Source organism: Giraffa tippelskirchi, chromosome 3 (genome assembly GCF_054371585.1).
Source record: "Giraffa tippelskirchi isolate mGirTip1 chromosome 3, T2T-mGirTip1v1.2.pri, whole genome shotgun sequence".
NCBI lineage: Eukaryota > Metazoa > Chordata > Mammalia > Artiodactyla > Giraffidae > Giraffa > Giraffa tippelskirchi.
The window spans coordinates 1,144,838-1,159,892 of NC_137277.1; the positions used below are offsets into that span (position 1 = coordinate 1,144,838).

The 15,055-nt window shown below is 43.5% G+C and overlaps 1 protein-coding gene across 12 annotated transcripts in view; it reads left to right on the plus strand.

Moving 5' to 3' along the window:
* CEP112 (centrosomal protein 112) overlaps positions 1-15,055 on the plus strand; it is a 307,677-nt gene that overhangs the window by 152,128 nt on the left and 140,494 nt on the right. For all 12 annotated transcript variants that reach the window (XM_081580786.1, XM_081580780.1, XM_081580784.1 and 9 more), the window contains one exon: positions 2,536-2,718. In XM_081580786.1, the coding sequence (XP_081436912.1) occupies positions 2,536-2,718 (183 nt within the window). The remainder of the gene's footprint in view (positions 1-2,535; positions 2,719-15,055) is intronic.

A 15,055-nucleotide genomic window follows, 5' to 3' on the forward strand; every position in this document is an offset into this window, starting at 1 on the left:
CTTCACTGTTGAGATGTGCCCACGTGCACAGGACATGTATCTACACTTAGGGGCTGGGCTGAATTTTAACACAATCCACCTTGATGATGGCATTGAACATGGTTATGAATATCATCCTTAAGACGTTCCTGAAATATCAGGGTTTTTCTCCTGGACTCTACTGTTAATCTGGGGAGGACCCCCTGCCTGAAATTGATGACAGTGAGGAAACCAAAGGGCTTGTGACGTCTGGAAGTTGGTCAGGCAGCACTGGATTGGGCAGTCAGGACTGAGCTATTTCACTTGCAAAGGCTCTGCAGCCTTGAGATTGTTCACTAACCAGCCTCACTGAGCAGCAGGCCCTGACAAAACAGCAATCTGTTTGAATAGTTAAGTTTATGAACAGCTATCTTTAGGCTTCAGATATCATTATCTCTCTTTCATCTGTGCCTGGTTTTGAAAATGAATGAACTGAAATGTGAACATGAGCAGGATCCCTTCCCGCCTGCTGGAACTCCTCAGATAACTCAACGTTTCTGTGCAAGGGCACTGGTCATCGAGCCTGGAGCGTGGCTGCACCGTTGCTAGTGACCTCTCAGCCAGTCCCGGTCTCACGTCTTTTCTTGGGGGAAAACTTCTGTAATTCTTCTGCCTTAATTGTATATCTATCAGTTACTTTTCCTTAGAGTATCATAAAATATTTTGCTTTCTATCTCAATTTTAAATCACACCCATTTTTTTCATTTTTTTTTGAGACTTTTGAGAATCAGATCTGAGTAGAACTTTTTAAAAAGCTCCTTCTATTTCCTTGTTACATGTTTAAATCTTCTACTAAAATTTATAATTTCATTATTATAATGTTTGATGGTATAATACTGAGCAGGAATAATAATGTGTCCAAGACTATTCTAAAAATATCCCAACTCAATAATTCATATACTTGGCTGCCTGAAAATGATGCAATAATATCAATAAAATTTTAAATTCTCTTTTTTGTTGGGATTAACATTGTAGTTGTGTGACTCACAGAGTCAACCCTGCACATTTATTTTAAATAATCATAGAAAACTTCCACTTGGCATAGTATATAAGGAGAATACTTATATTTTTCTGTTTATTGCCTATAATGGAATAATATGAAAGAAAAATCTGTCATTTTTAAAAGACATAAATTCACTAGCATGCATCTTTGTTCTCAAATGCAAAATAAAAATGTCCATATTATTTTATATGCTATCTTGTTGATATGTGTGTGTATTTGAGAATTAGGACACTTTCTTCCAAATAGTAGAAAAAATGAATGAGTGGTCAGGAATTGATCGTTGATTTTCCCACTCTCAAACAAAAACCACAATAATAAAACCATTTTGAAACCTACATTTAAAAGCACTTTGAATCTGCGTTTTGTTTCTTAATTTGCAATTAGAGGAAAAGAGTGTTAAATCTCCGAAGAAAATAGCTCCTGAAGTGTGGTGCAGGCTGCATGCCTGGAGAAATGAATGCTACAGCTTTAAGATAAGGTAGTCTGGTGACTCAGTGCACGAAACCAGATCGATTTGGAGCAGGCTCCTACTGTTAGCTTTTTTGAAGATGGATTCTCATGCCGAAAATAACGCCACATATTCTCGATAACAGCAGTTTTTCCCCCTGAAATCCACCAAAACTGAAGAAAAATCCAAGTGACTGTTCCTCGCAGCTGTGTGGCCTGGAGTTCACTGGGGAAGCTGGCGTCCTGCAGTCCCCATTCAGCACCTGCTTCAAAGGCAGCCTGGCCGGCTATAGTGTGCGGGCCAGGTAGGGTGCCATTGTGTGCGGCCCGGAGGATTAGTATCAAAGCTGCGGCGACCAGGCCCTCGGTCCCCGGCTGCCACTCAGTCTAGCGGGGCGCGGCTCAGACCGGCCAAGGTCACCGTCTCCAGCGTGGAGTGGACTGCGAAAGCACCCTGAGAATTGCGTGCTTTTCATGAACTCATGGCGCGGGCTGGCGGCGCAGCAGGTGCCCCCTGGAGCACAGCACATCTGTTTGCGTTGGTGTCCCGTGGCTGACAACGAGATAATAGAGCTTTGAGATTCACCATTTTATTTTAAGAAAGACAACTGTATATACAATAATCCAGATGCGTATTTAGCTTCGATCTTTTATTTGAAAACCATAAAGAAAACAGACCGATTTAATTGCTGCTTTTTATGTGTATATATTTAAGCAAAAAGCAAAGCGTACTGACTATTAACTATTTACAACCGTTGCTGGTCAGTGATACCCAGATTCTTGGGGAGGAGATACCTAGCATTCGACATAATTTTTTTTTCAATGTTCAGGCATTTGTGTCAACAGATTGCAGAAGGATTTACTGAATATTCCCAACCGTCTTAAATATTGGGAGGTTTAGATAAAATCCATCCCCCCACCCAATGAGAGTATTTTAAGGGTGAGGTAATGATGACGCAAAAAATAAAATTTTCAACTTGGGCAAATTAGAGAAAAATTAAGCTGTCCATGAGTTGTCATGACGACAAGGATGTTCTGTTGATGAACTGTCCTCATTGTCCAATCAGATAGTAGAGCTGAAGCTGGAGCATGAACAGGAGAAGACGCACCTATTACAGCAGCATAACGCGGAGAAGGAGAGCCTAGTCCGAGACCACAAACGGGAAGTCGGAAACCTGGAGAATCAGCTCCGCGCTGCCAATATGGAGCATGAAAATCAAATCCAAGAGTTCAAGAAACGAGACTCACAGGTAATTACCAATGATATTTGATAAAACGGGTATCCATTTTTAAACAGTCATCAGCGTTTCATGTTTTCTTATTATTCTTGTTGGTGCACGCTATTTGATCATTTGCAAAACTGACATATAAATGTGATTTTTTTTGTTTTCTCCCCACCCCCCTTTTTGGGGGGATGAATAAGGCTTTAACTACAGAAACCACAGGTAGCCAGATTAAAAATCCCATGGCGCGCTATAACTTGGCCCCTTTTTTATAATCTTGTCTCAGTTCCTTTCATGATGGATTTTTTTTAAGGTATCTGCCCCTTACCCCTCCCCTCAGCCTTAGCAAATCCCTAGGAAATGTATCAGCCTCACTCCTTGCTTTTTGTTTTAATCTCTGTAGGTAATCAAGCAGCTGTTTTAATATTTGCTTTTCCTTCCTAGTGTTGCTTTTCTCCTTTAGACTCTATATTTGATTAGATTACTGAGATGATAATTGATAAAAACGCCTCCAGAGAAGGGCTGTTTCCCACCAGGTCTGTGGCTTTCTCCTACATGCATATACACACGCCTCCCAGCCTCATCTCTGTAGTCCCTGTTGGAAGCCATTTGGCAGAATAACCCCCAGCTGTGGTAGCATTTGACTCTTCAAACTTATGGATGAAATGTGCACTGTCAGCATGGAAAATTATCTTTATAAATTTCAGATGAAAAAAAAATCTTATTGGGTGTGTTTCTTTGTGGCACGATACACTCTTTAGGGTATATATAATCAAAGGCCTTAGTGTGTCCTCTTGGGGAGGTCGCTGTGAAATTTCATTAAAGAAAAATTGAAGAGCAATTGGTAACAATAAAAAGATAATTTTCTCTTCTAACAAAACCATATCATCCACGAGGTCGAAATACCCCTTTCCCATTGAAGTCTCACCATATTATCCACACCCCTCACAAGCTTCTCCCCAGATACATTCCTCCCCAAATAATATAATTTTTAAGCAAATGAGATAGACCTTCTATTTGTTGTAAGATGTGTTTAAACAATTTTATAATTATCTGAACGTACAAATTCTACTGATTAAGTAAGGTGTTGGATCTCGAGTCAGGGCGGGAGGCGGGAGGCAAAGAATAGGAGTTGTTGGTCGCTTTCATTTGACCTTGAGTTGTCTTTTACTTTCGGATAACGATGGAGGCAATATGAATATACTCAGCACAGGCTTTTTTTTTTGTCGATAATATGGATTTCTAGGAAACTTAGGTGACTTTGTTTTGTGGGCTTTGTTAAGAGGTGGTCATTGTGGCAGCCGTGGGACCAGCACAGGCAGATGGTTCCTGTGAAATCAACGTGGCTGTGTTTCTGCCACCGACCTCGTTAGAGCCTCATCAGATACATGCTGGTCTTCTGAGGGCCAGTCAGGCGGTTCATTAAGGAGGTCTTCACACTTACATTCTCCTTCGAAGATGATGTGAAGCCTTACCGTTGTCTTCTTTGAGAAGGTATTTGAGTTCTGAGTCAGGGTAGGGTCTGTTTGCATGGTAGAGTAATTGATACACTAAAACACATTAATTTATCCAACTTCTGACTATTTTCGTGGTGTTGTGGAAAGCCGACACAAACAGAGGCCAGATTTAGAGGGAGTCTTTGTGGTTTTGCGTACGTAGTGTCTACCATGTGTAGGGTGCGGTTCATTCAGTGACAACAAAGGGGAGATTTTGGAATCACTGGATACAGTTAAGCCATGGGGAGAGTATAATAATGTCATTAGTTGAATTTCTTCTAATTGAAGTATTAATCTGACCTCCTCAAATGCTGTAGCATATGACTGTATTTCTCACATTTTCTGTCTGTCTTGGAATAATTGGAATTGCTGTCTCGGGAATGCGAGGGAGCAATGGAAACTTAGGCTAAATGCATTCTGGATCAAAATGAAAAATGATTTTGTGCAGAAGCTATACTAAATTGTTTTTAGAGAACATTTTTAAAAAAACTCTTGTCAATAAGCTATATTTTAAAAAATCTAATCATATATACCAAAATGCTAGCAACTTGTATTCATTTTTGGCTATTTATCGGGGCTATTAATTCAGTTTCCTCAGGTAAGTCCTAAATTTTCCAAATATATCTTTTCATGATTGTAGTCTAAATAATCTAATGTATAGGTTTAGAACCTTTTAGGTTCTGAATTACATTTATAAATTTCAAAAAAAGCCCAAAGTGACATATGTTTTAACACATAGCAGATGCTTTTTTAAAATGGCTGCTTTGTGGTTTGATGTGGGAGCCGCAAGCCTGCCATAGACGTCGGGCGCTGCGGTGTTCTGTCTGGGGCTGGGGAGGCGTTGGATGCTCAGTTCAGGTCGGCAGCTGTGGAGGCCATTTTGTAAAAAGGACGACTTGGAACCTTAACCAAGAGAGCACCAGGGGATTATCTGTTTGGGGCACTGTGGCTTTGTCTGCTGCTTTTCATCCATCAGATTCTTGAATGCAGGCAATGTACTAAAAAGATCTACTTTTGGCTCCTTTTGAATATGTAATACGTTGTGTACTAATAAGAAAACCAATGTTATAAAGTACAGACATCTGCCTTAAGGTGAACCATGACAACCAGGAGCTCCCTTTCAGTGAAGATGCTGTATAATTATTATAAGTGCGTTGTTATTCTAGCAATTTCTGTTTTATAGAGAAACGACAAGATACAGTAATACCATTAAGGACAGTTAACCATCTCTCATTTTATTTGGTGCATTGAGCTAATTATTATATGCTTATATTTTTATCATAATCCCTTGGTTTTCAGTGATGGGCTAGTTTATGTTGTGCTACTTACATTTGCTAAAATGCACACTGTCTTCCCCCTTTGTATAAGATGTTCAGTCTGGTATGTCCCTGAGGGACATCGTAGATGTCAAGACATACAGAAATTCACAACCTCATTAGCAAATATGTCTCACTTGCCAGATCCCACTTATTGAAGGTCCTCTGGTGAGTGATTTGCTTGATTCCATCATATTTTTTAATATGAAGGTGATATATAGTTTTGTTGCGATCATCTTAGGAAGGCTTTGTCTAATGTGGTAGTCCTCATGCAATGCTTATTTTGCTTTTGAACTGCAGTGTAGTGAAAGAATTTCTGCAGTTTGCCCCTTGAAATTGAGGAAAAGCAGAACATAGGTTCCTTGATCCCTTGGCGTCCTTTTAGTACCCGGAACCACTCGAGGGTTGCTTGGTCTCTGAGGTTTGCTGCCAAAGTGAGCGGTATGCATTAGCCCCGCAGAGACCGTCCCAGAGTGGCTTCGTGGGCCGCCCAGGGTGTGTCACTATCTGGGGACAGTTGTTGAGGTGCAGACATGAGAGGTGCAGGTGACACGGAGACCACTGGGAACCACCATGTGTAGACTGCAGAGCAGACATCGTGAAACGGGTCTAGCCTGACCCTAGCATCCTGGTGTCTTTCTCGACTCCCTGAACTGAGAACTGTGGTTGTAAGAGGAACAGTTTTGCGTAAAAGATGGAACATCTGGATTTTGCCGTATTGACTCACTAAGTGGCTACCTGCTATTGCTGATTCTAAAATGTGTGGGTTTTAGATCTCCTCCTTTCTCTCTTCTACTTTAAAAAGTTTTCCAAAAAAGATATTTATAATAGACAATTTTAACAATTATATCTTAATAATTCCTTGGTTTCAGCGATGGGCTACTTTATGTTGTGATACTTACATTTGCTAAAATGCACAATCTTCTCCCCTTGTTCAGTCTGGTTCAGTTTGGTGTGTCCCTGAGGGTGTAACATGTTAGAAAAAGAAAAGACCTTCAGATCAGTAGATGTCATTTATAAACTGGGTGTGTGCTTGTCTGCCGTGGATTCAGCACAGGCTGTTAGTCTTCAAAGATGACTCTGAGGGTGACTGTAACAGTGCGTGTGTTCTGAGCATTATTGTTGAACGTGGTCTCTGGGCTTTGAGGGGGCTGGCACTTTTTCTATTGAAAACATTTGATTTTAATTTCTTTGTATTCCAAGCACTTTCAAAAAGGATTTGAGGCAGCATTTTATGATAAACACATACTTACTTATACAGGTGAAATATAGCTGAAAATAATAATTAAGCAATAAATGATATTAACCACATCAGAAAATCCATACTTTTAAAGGACATGCTCCAGCTAAGTACAAGTTTTAGCTCAGAGCTTGCCTGGAAGCTGCAGTGAAGGGTGAAACATGATGAATAGTGTAAGCCTAGGTATCTAATGTAAGAGATCATACCAGTTCATTATTTTCTAGCTTTCAGTTCTGAGAGAAATTTAAGATATAGGGCTTAATATAAAAGGTACTGACCAGTATAATTGATGATGCTCTGTATGTGTTAAAACATTTGGGAAAAAACCCAATGGGAAAACCTTAAGATTCTTTAACTACTTTCACAAAATGTAATTAGCAGGTTTATTTTAATGTGCCAAATTTTCATTTTAATTTATGGATAATGTCATTATCCTCAACATCAAAAAACAGCTGCTGTGAGAGATCCAATTTGGTAGATATTATGAATCAAAAGAAAGCATATTTTAAGTCACAAGCTTAAAAATTTCTATACCGTCACTACATGACTATTCCAGAAACCCTTACAAAACATCGCTACGGTGTTAAAATTAGAAACTTGGCTGAAATTGAAAATGCTTTAAAAGTCAATGCCCTAATGTTAATTTCCAGGTGTGTTGCTCTCTTCCTTATATCTGATTCTCTTGTCCTCTGAATTGATACTATGGAAAACTGTAATAAATGATAAATCAAATGTTAATTTGGTCCGGGAGCACAGGATGTTTGTACCTGCATTAAAATGGTTCACTCCCTACCTGCATAACCAAAGTAGTGTTTCATCATCAATATTTTTTCACTAATATCATCTGCTTTGTTTTGGGGTAGTAGATATTTTTATCTCTTTGGGTCAGACTGGACTCTGGGTTGGTTGCTCGGATAAACCGAATTAAGTCAACCATCCCCCCACCCCCGTAATGAGGCTGCAGCTGCTCATGCCACCCGGCTTCTGCGCTCCCCTCTTCTCCTCAGGGACGCGCAGTCACCTCAGGGAGGCCCAGGGCTCAGCGTGCATGCCCACACGTGGTGCTGGTCCCTGATACATGCCCCACGTGTGTCGGGGCAGAGGCGGGGCACTCGGAGCTTAATCGTGTAGCAAGTGTGCTCTGCTGCGGTGGACGGCATGCTCAATGCCAGGCATCAGAGGCGTTGGTGGGAAAATGTTTTTAACAATTCTCTTCATTTTGCAAAAAGAAAAGACTTTTTTTTAGTAGACTTGGGGTAAAACCACATGCTAAAATTTTCCATTTTTTTTTTACATGAAGTTTTATAGTATTACTAAAATGCTTTATTTAAGATAGCCGAGGAACTTTCAGTGCTTGTTTAAAATATAAATAGAGGTTTTCCCAACTAAGCCATGTTTAAAAGCCTGTGGGGGATATATTCTTTTTCTGACGCCAAAAACTCAGGTTATTCAGAATTTTCCAAATAGGGCAAAGGTCCTTCTTGTATTCGGAAACAGATGCATTGATGTGAAGATCTCGTTTTATTAATGTCCAGTGGTGAGGAGCCTAAGAGTGCTGCCTGTGGACTAATAAGATCTTTGCACTAATGTGTTATAGTGTATATTACCATGTGTAAGAATGCTATTTCTTAGGTGCTTAAATAGGAGAAAATAGGAAAGATGCCATTTCAAGTAAAGCTACATTTTTGGTAGATCACCAGCTTTCTTTTTCATAAGAATTCTAAAATTCTGTAATTATTTTCATCTTAAAGCACAAAAGTAGCATATATACCTATAATTAAACTATATAAATCATTCAATTTGGTTTTCATTGTGGGGAAAATTATATTAAGTTTAAAAAACAAAGATAGGTTGAGACAAGGAAAGTGATTTCTCTAAGAATGATCCATTTATCATAGAGTTACACAATGTATCTTCAATCCTGTGCATATTTTTAAAAATGTGGCAGTTACCATGGAAACCACATTCTATGACTTGTGGTCCACTGTTAGAGAACATTCCTTTTCAAGACAAACCTTCCAAATAATAACATATAAAGTATTCCCTTTGCATTAGTGACTGTATATCATCAATAATGGTTGCTTTAAAAAAAAATCTGTCCTTTGTTCTCATTACAGTTATTGTATTTTTAAAGAAATATATAAATTGTTTCTGAAGAATAGTAATTAAATGCTGGAGGTATTTACAGTGGGGGATCTAAGGTGATAGCTCTGCAGTGGTGAAAGGGGGTGGTTTCATGGGAACACAGTCTGCACTCATGGCGTGTTCCCGACAGACGGAAGCTTATGAGCATACCAAGTGTCTACATCTCAGATTAAGTCATCTAGAGAGATGGCCGCATCCAATTGTTTTCATTTTATACGTAAAGAACCTGTGTGGTTCCAAGGTCGTTATCTTGCTCAAGGTCACAGAGTTAGCAAACCAGAGCTTCTTGACCTTCATTCAGTGCTCCTTCCTCTCACAGCCTCTTCCGAGGAAGGTTTTAGATTTCTGGAGAGGCTGGGACATGGAGAAAGGAAGAGTCGTGTGGCTCCACCAGGCGTGGCAGACACCAGGACCTTTGTTCCCAGGCAGAGACCCGCATCTCCATTTGCATTTCCCTCCGTGATTTGCTGCACTTGACACCGCTGCAGAGTTGTGATGAGTCCGCGGCGCCTCCTGGAACAACGCTGAACCTTTACGCTCGTGTGCGTTTTAACAGCAGCCTTAACAGACAGTACTCATCAACAGCCTTAACAGCAGCCTTAACAGCAGCCTTAACAGCAGCCTTAACAAACAATACTCATCCTGTGCTTCCTGTGCTCCAAGCTCTCTGCTTGGTCCCTTCCATTGCGTTACCTCATTCAGCCCTCCAACCCCCCAAGAGGGTTACATTTCCTATTTGGAAGTGGTTTTGACCTTCTTACCTGGGTCAGAAAATGTATTTCCTGTTATTGATGAGGGCAGATTCTGGAAGCATGGTGAGTCGCCCGAGGTAACATGCCTGGTGGTGTCGCTGGGCTCACTGCTGGGCCCCGCCCACTCACTGCCTATGGAGGAGCTCACTGTCTCTGAATGTCATTATCCTGCTCACCTTTCACTGTATTTCCAATTTGGGGTTGTTAGTACGGTGCTAGATTTAAAGCGCTGACTACCCGTAACTCGGGCTATGTAAACCCAAGTTGGGTTTAGCCAGTGGTTTCAGTCTTTCTCCAAAGTCACAGCTGTGGCTATGTCTCTCATCTGAGGCAAGTGCAACTCTGAAGAGATGTGCATTTCTTAGTATTTTATTTGGAATAGAAATCCTTCCCACAAATTTTAGAACTTGTAGGATGGAAAGATGGGTATGTTTTTGAAATGGGTTCACTTTTGGTTTCCACATTATTACTGCAATAAGAAGGTATGTCCAGTGTAAGAATCCAGTAGGCTTGCATCTCAGTGGGACTTACCAACCCTTATAAAAAGTTGCCTAGGAATTTGCATCTAATTCTGGTGAAATACGGTTGGTTGTGAATGGTTTACTATAGATAAATGTCTGTTATATGCACGTACTAATTTGAAATATTAGATATGATTCATACCTTTCAGTGGAGTGGCTTTTTAAATCTCAAAGCCTTCAATGTTAGCATTTTTTCCATAAAGGAATCCATGTAAGGATCCTATTACATGGCAGCAGCTAGTCAAAGCCTTCTAAGAAATGAAGTTGAGGTGGTTTTGGAAGTTCAAATCTGGAGAGTTTCCTGATAGAAATACAAGGAGCAATTAGCAAGCGTGTTTTGTTTAGAATCTTCAAAAGCAATTTATGTTGATGCAGTTTGAGCTGAATTCTAGAGTAATTTTGGTCAAAATGGAAAGTTTTCAGAGTTTTGGGTTTTTTTTTAAACACATAAAATACTCCAGCAATAAATGGCTATTCCGCATTCGGAAATTTGTTCCCATTGGGTTATTTTTAGCACACTGCCCTTCCTTCTGCTCATCTCCGTGTGAGTGAAATCACTGAGAAAACGGTGGACGAGTCGCTCTTCTTCCTTGATGTCTCAGAAAAGTCATTCTTGGGTTTCTGACTCAGTTCTCTGAGAGACATCCCTGATGTCTTCACTTGTATATTTGGGGTAATTTTTTGTGACGGAGAGGTTGAAGGCAGAGTGCAGGAAATGACTGGCCAAGTGGTGATGTCATCAAATGTCCAAAGAGCCGCAGACTGAAGCTCAGCGCACCGTCACTGTCGTCCGTCAGGGCTGGTTGGAACAGCACTGGTTGCTCGGCCCAGAGGACATTTAACACCTGAGCGTTCTCCCCGAGAAAAATCACAGATATTTCTGCTGGGGAGACCGTACACTCCTGTTTGAGGAGGTGAGCGTTACATGAAAATAATAGCCTATTTTCAAATTTCTTTAGTATTTATGGAAAGGAAACCTTTGAAAAATATTGTCATTAGAAGGAAACTTTAGGATAATAAAAAGTGGTTTCATTGAGACCTAGTTGGTGGATTAATGTGGAACTTGATGTAATATTTTTCCATCGAAATAAGTATTAAAATTTAGTGAAAATTATTTTTCGTCACTTGTTCTAACAGTCATTTTAAGCTGTCACCTGACCTCTCAAGTACTTTTGGACATTTGTGCTCTAAGACGCTGGGGAAAGACCCCAAGAAATCATAAAGAGACAGCACACAGCTAGACCTGCAGGGTGTGAAAATGTGTGAAGTCAAGGCCTGAAGGTAATATTTGAGAATGAGTTAATGGTGTCCTCAGAGAATGAAGTTTGCTGAAGTATGTGACCTGGACCTGAGGTCTCTTTCCTTGTTAGTGGGGGCAGCTCCAGTGCTGCAGTGGTTTCAGGGCGTGTGTGTGTGTATGTGTGTGTGTGTGTGTGTGTGTGTGTGTGTGTCCCAGTCCCACTGATATTATTACTCTGTGGTACAGAGGAGCTGTCAGTGAACACGGACAGTGGTCCAGCCAGGCCTAGCATCTTAAAACAAGCCAATTTTCCAGTAAGGACTTAAAAGTTATCTTAAAAAGGTTAAAATTAAACTGGTGACTCATTCATCTTAAGCTTACTCCTTAAGTCAGTATTTATTAATGAAGCAAACCCCAGGCCCCTAGGGTCAAGTGGGACCTTATTTACTATGTTATTTGCAAAGATGTCATTTAACACACAGAATGGACATGTTCACCAAGTGCTTCCTGAACAGCTGATTTTTGTCGTGTAAACATTGTTCTCCCTTTTTGGGCACATTTCACAATAGACCGAGATAAAGGGACACTGGTGTGTGCACAGGGGGAAGGGAGCTTGGGGGTAGAAAACCTTGGTTTTTCATTGACTCAGAAATTACTGCCAAAGCTGGTGTTAGAGAAGAGTCCTGAGTTCCAGGGGTGTGGCGTGTCCCAGCCCCTAGAAGCCAGTTGTGGCCGAGCGCTGGCTCAGGCTTTGAGAAGTGCGGGGATGGACTCGGGCACGTTCACCTCTCCGTCCTGTTCAGTGACATGCAGCAGACATTGTAGTCTGTTGCCATCAAGTTGGTGTGCCTTAAAAGAATACACAACCAAGTGTGAAGCGGACGGCCGTGGGGACCTGCTGTGTGGCTCAGGGAGCTCGAAGGGGCGCTCTGTGACGGTGGGGGGTAGGATGGGGTGCGAGGTGGCGAGGAAGTTCCAGAGGGAGGGGATCAAAGTGGTGCTCTGTGACGGGGGGGCAGGATGGGGTGCGAGGTGGCGAGGAAGTTCCAGAGGGACGGGACATGTGTATGTGCTGTACTTAGTTGCTCAGTCGTGTCCGACTCTTTGCGACCCCATTGACTGTAGCCCACCAGGCTCCTCCGTCCATGGGATTCTCCAGCCAAGAACACTGAAGTGGGTTGCCATACCCTCTTCCAGGGCATCTTCCCAACCCAGAGATCGAACCCAGGTCTCCTGCATTGCAGGCAGATTCTTTACTATCTGAGCCACAAGGGAAGCCCAGGAATTCCGGGGTGGGTCACCTATCCCTTTGCCAGGGGATCTTTTTGACCCAGGAGTCGAACTGGGGTCTCTTGCATTGCAGGCGGATTCTTTACCAGCTGAGCCACCAGGGAAGCCTGGACACATGTGTACCTATGGCTGATTCATGTTGATGTATGGCAGAAACCAACACAATGTTGTAAAGCAATTGTCCTTCAACTAAAAATAAATAAATTAGAAAACAAATCACTTCAGAAACAGGAATAGTGGGGTAAAGCTTCTCATGAAAACCGTTCTTGTCGACTGTCCTCATCGCTCTTTGAAATCTCATTGTTCCCTGTTGATACTGACAAAACGGAATCCTGTGACTTGAACATTTTTATAATTGTGACACTTGGATATTATATAAATCAAATTAACTTCCACATATGTTTTCCTGTCTGTCAAAATTAGGCAGAATTATGTATATGGAATTTCCTTCTGACTTCACCTTGACTCATTTCCTCGGTAAAGGCTTTTTGAGTGCAGGTCTGTGCAGGGCCCGGAGATGGGGTGGACACTTGAGGAGGGCTTGCCACAGGAATGTTGCCCATTTATGTTGGGTTTGACTTTGCACATGAATGGAAGACAAGCAGATGTTTTTGGGCAGTAGATGACATGATCTGACCCCTGCTTCTAAAAGGCCACTGTGGCTGTTGTGGGGAGTCCTGCATATCTGTGTGTACTTGAGTCAGGAGGACGTGCTGGTGGCTACAGTGTGGGGGTGTGGGAAAGAGGGCTTCTTTAGGGCTTTGGTTTGAGTAGCTAACTAGATGAGATGTGATGGTCAGATAGCATCACCAACTCAGTGGACGTGAACTGAGCAAACTCTGGGAGATAGTGAGGGACAGGGAGGCCTGACGTGCTGCAGTCCAGGGGGTCACAAATAGTCGGACACGACTGAGCAACTGAACAACACAGCTAATTGGATAAGGTGTCAAGCACGAGGACCGTGAGGAGGGAGTAAAGGCAGGAGTTGTGTTGTTGCCAGGCTAGGGTTGAGCTGCACCTTAAATGTCCAGATGGAGAGGCGTCAGACGAGCTGGAAGTGCGGGTGGAGGTTCCAGAAACACGGATTCGGACATCACTGGCATCTGGATAACAAATAAAGCCCGGGCCCGGACGCAGCGATCAAGTTCTTACTGAACATGCATCAAAGGTGCTGGTCACGGCAGTCTCGCCCACCCACTGGCGTGTGAGCCTGAGTCGCCGACTTTGGGTCTCTGATGGTCATGCCCCACGTCTCAGACACCACGTGGTCAGTCGTGTCACCTGCGAGCCCCTGCTGCGGGTCAGCCCTGCGGTCAGCCGGGCCTGTTGACCCCAGTGCGCCCTGCTCACTGTCTGTGGACAGACAGGGCCATGTGCATCCTCGTGATGGGGAGGGGAGCCCAGGACAGAGGGGCCGCTGAGGACGGGGCCCAGCTGCGTGGGGCAGAGACGTGGGAACGCCCGTCGCCAGGACAATGCCTGGCCCACAGTCTCCATGAGGGCACTTTGGGCTGATGACCCCCCGATCGGGTGGTGAGCTAATCGGGCCCTCCAGGCCCTTGGCTGCCCCTCTCTGGGGGGGTGATCCATGCCCTCCTGGCTCCTTCCTGCTCTCTGAAAACCTTACCAACTCACCTGCTACGCCTGCTGTGTGTGCGAGGAACTAGTAACAATAGCAGCATGGAAACGGACGGACAGACCTTAGGGCCGCCTCGAGCGGCGAGGTGCAGCGAAGGGACAGAGGCGCCCTGACCCCGTGTCGAGGAGATGGAGCCTGGGGTGTGGGGACGCGGCGTCTGAGGGTGATTCAAAGGGTCGCGTTCAGGGAGATGGCCGGTGCACTGAGCGTTTTTAGTGAATAGAGATTCACTCTGCAGATTAGAACAGGAAAACCGTTGTACAGAAGGCGTGGTGTGGTCAGTGCCTGGAAACGCTTTGTGCGGTGCGGAGCAGTCTGAGCAGGCCTCCCTGCACCCTGGTCCCAGCTGGGGTTCATCCTGTCCGTGTCATCTGTTTCTTTACCCCAGCGGGTAGGTGGTGATCCAGGCCTCGGGCCGGGCCAGGACGCTGTGTGTGCCTGAAGGCGCCGGGAAACTTCCAGAGAAAGGAAGAGCTGAGCAGCGGGAGAGGAGGGCGCGGTCAGCCTCGTCCTATTGCCAGAGAGTTCCTAGTCACACCGCTCTCCTCAACGTGGAGCCCATCACGCGGAGGAAGGGGGAGATCTAACGGTGGGGAGCGTGGACAGCAGACCAGAGAGGACCGTGCACAGGATGAGCACGTCCCACTGGGACATTGCTGGGCTGGGGGCCGGAGACCCGGCGTCTGGAGCGGGGGCAGGGGGAACAGGCGCAGGGCCTGTGATGG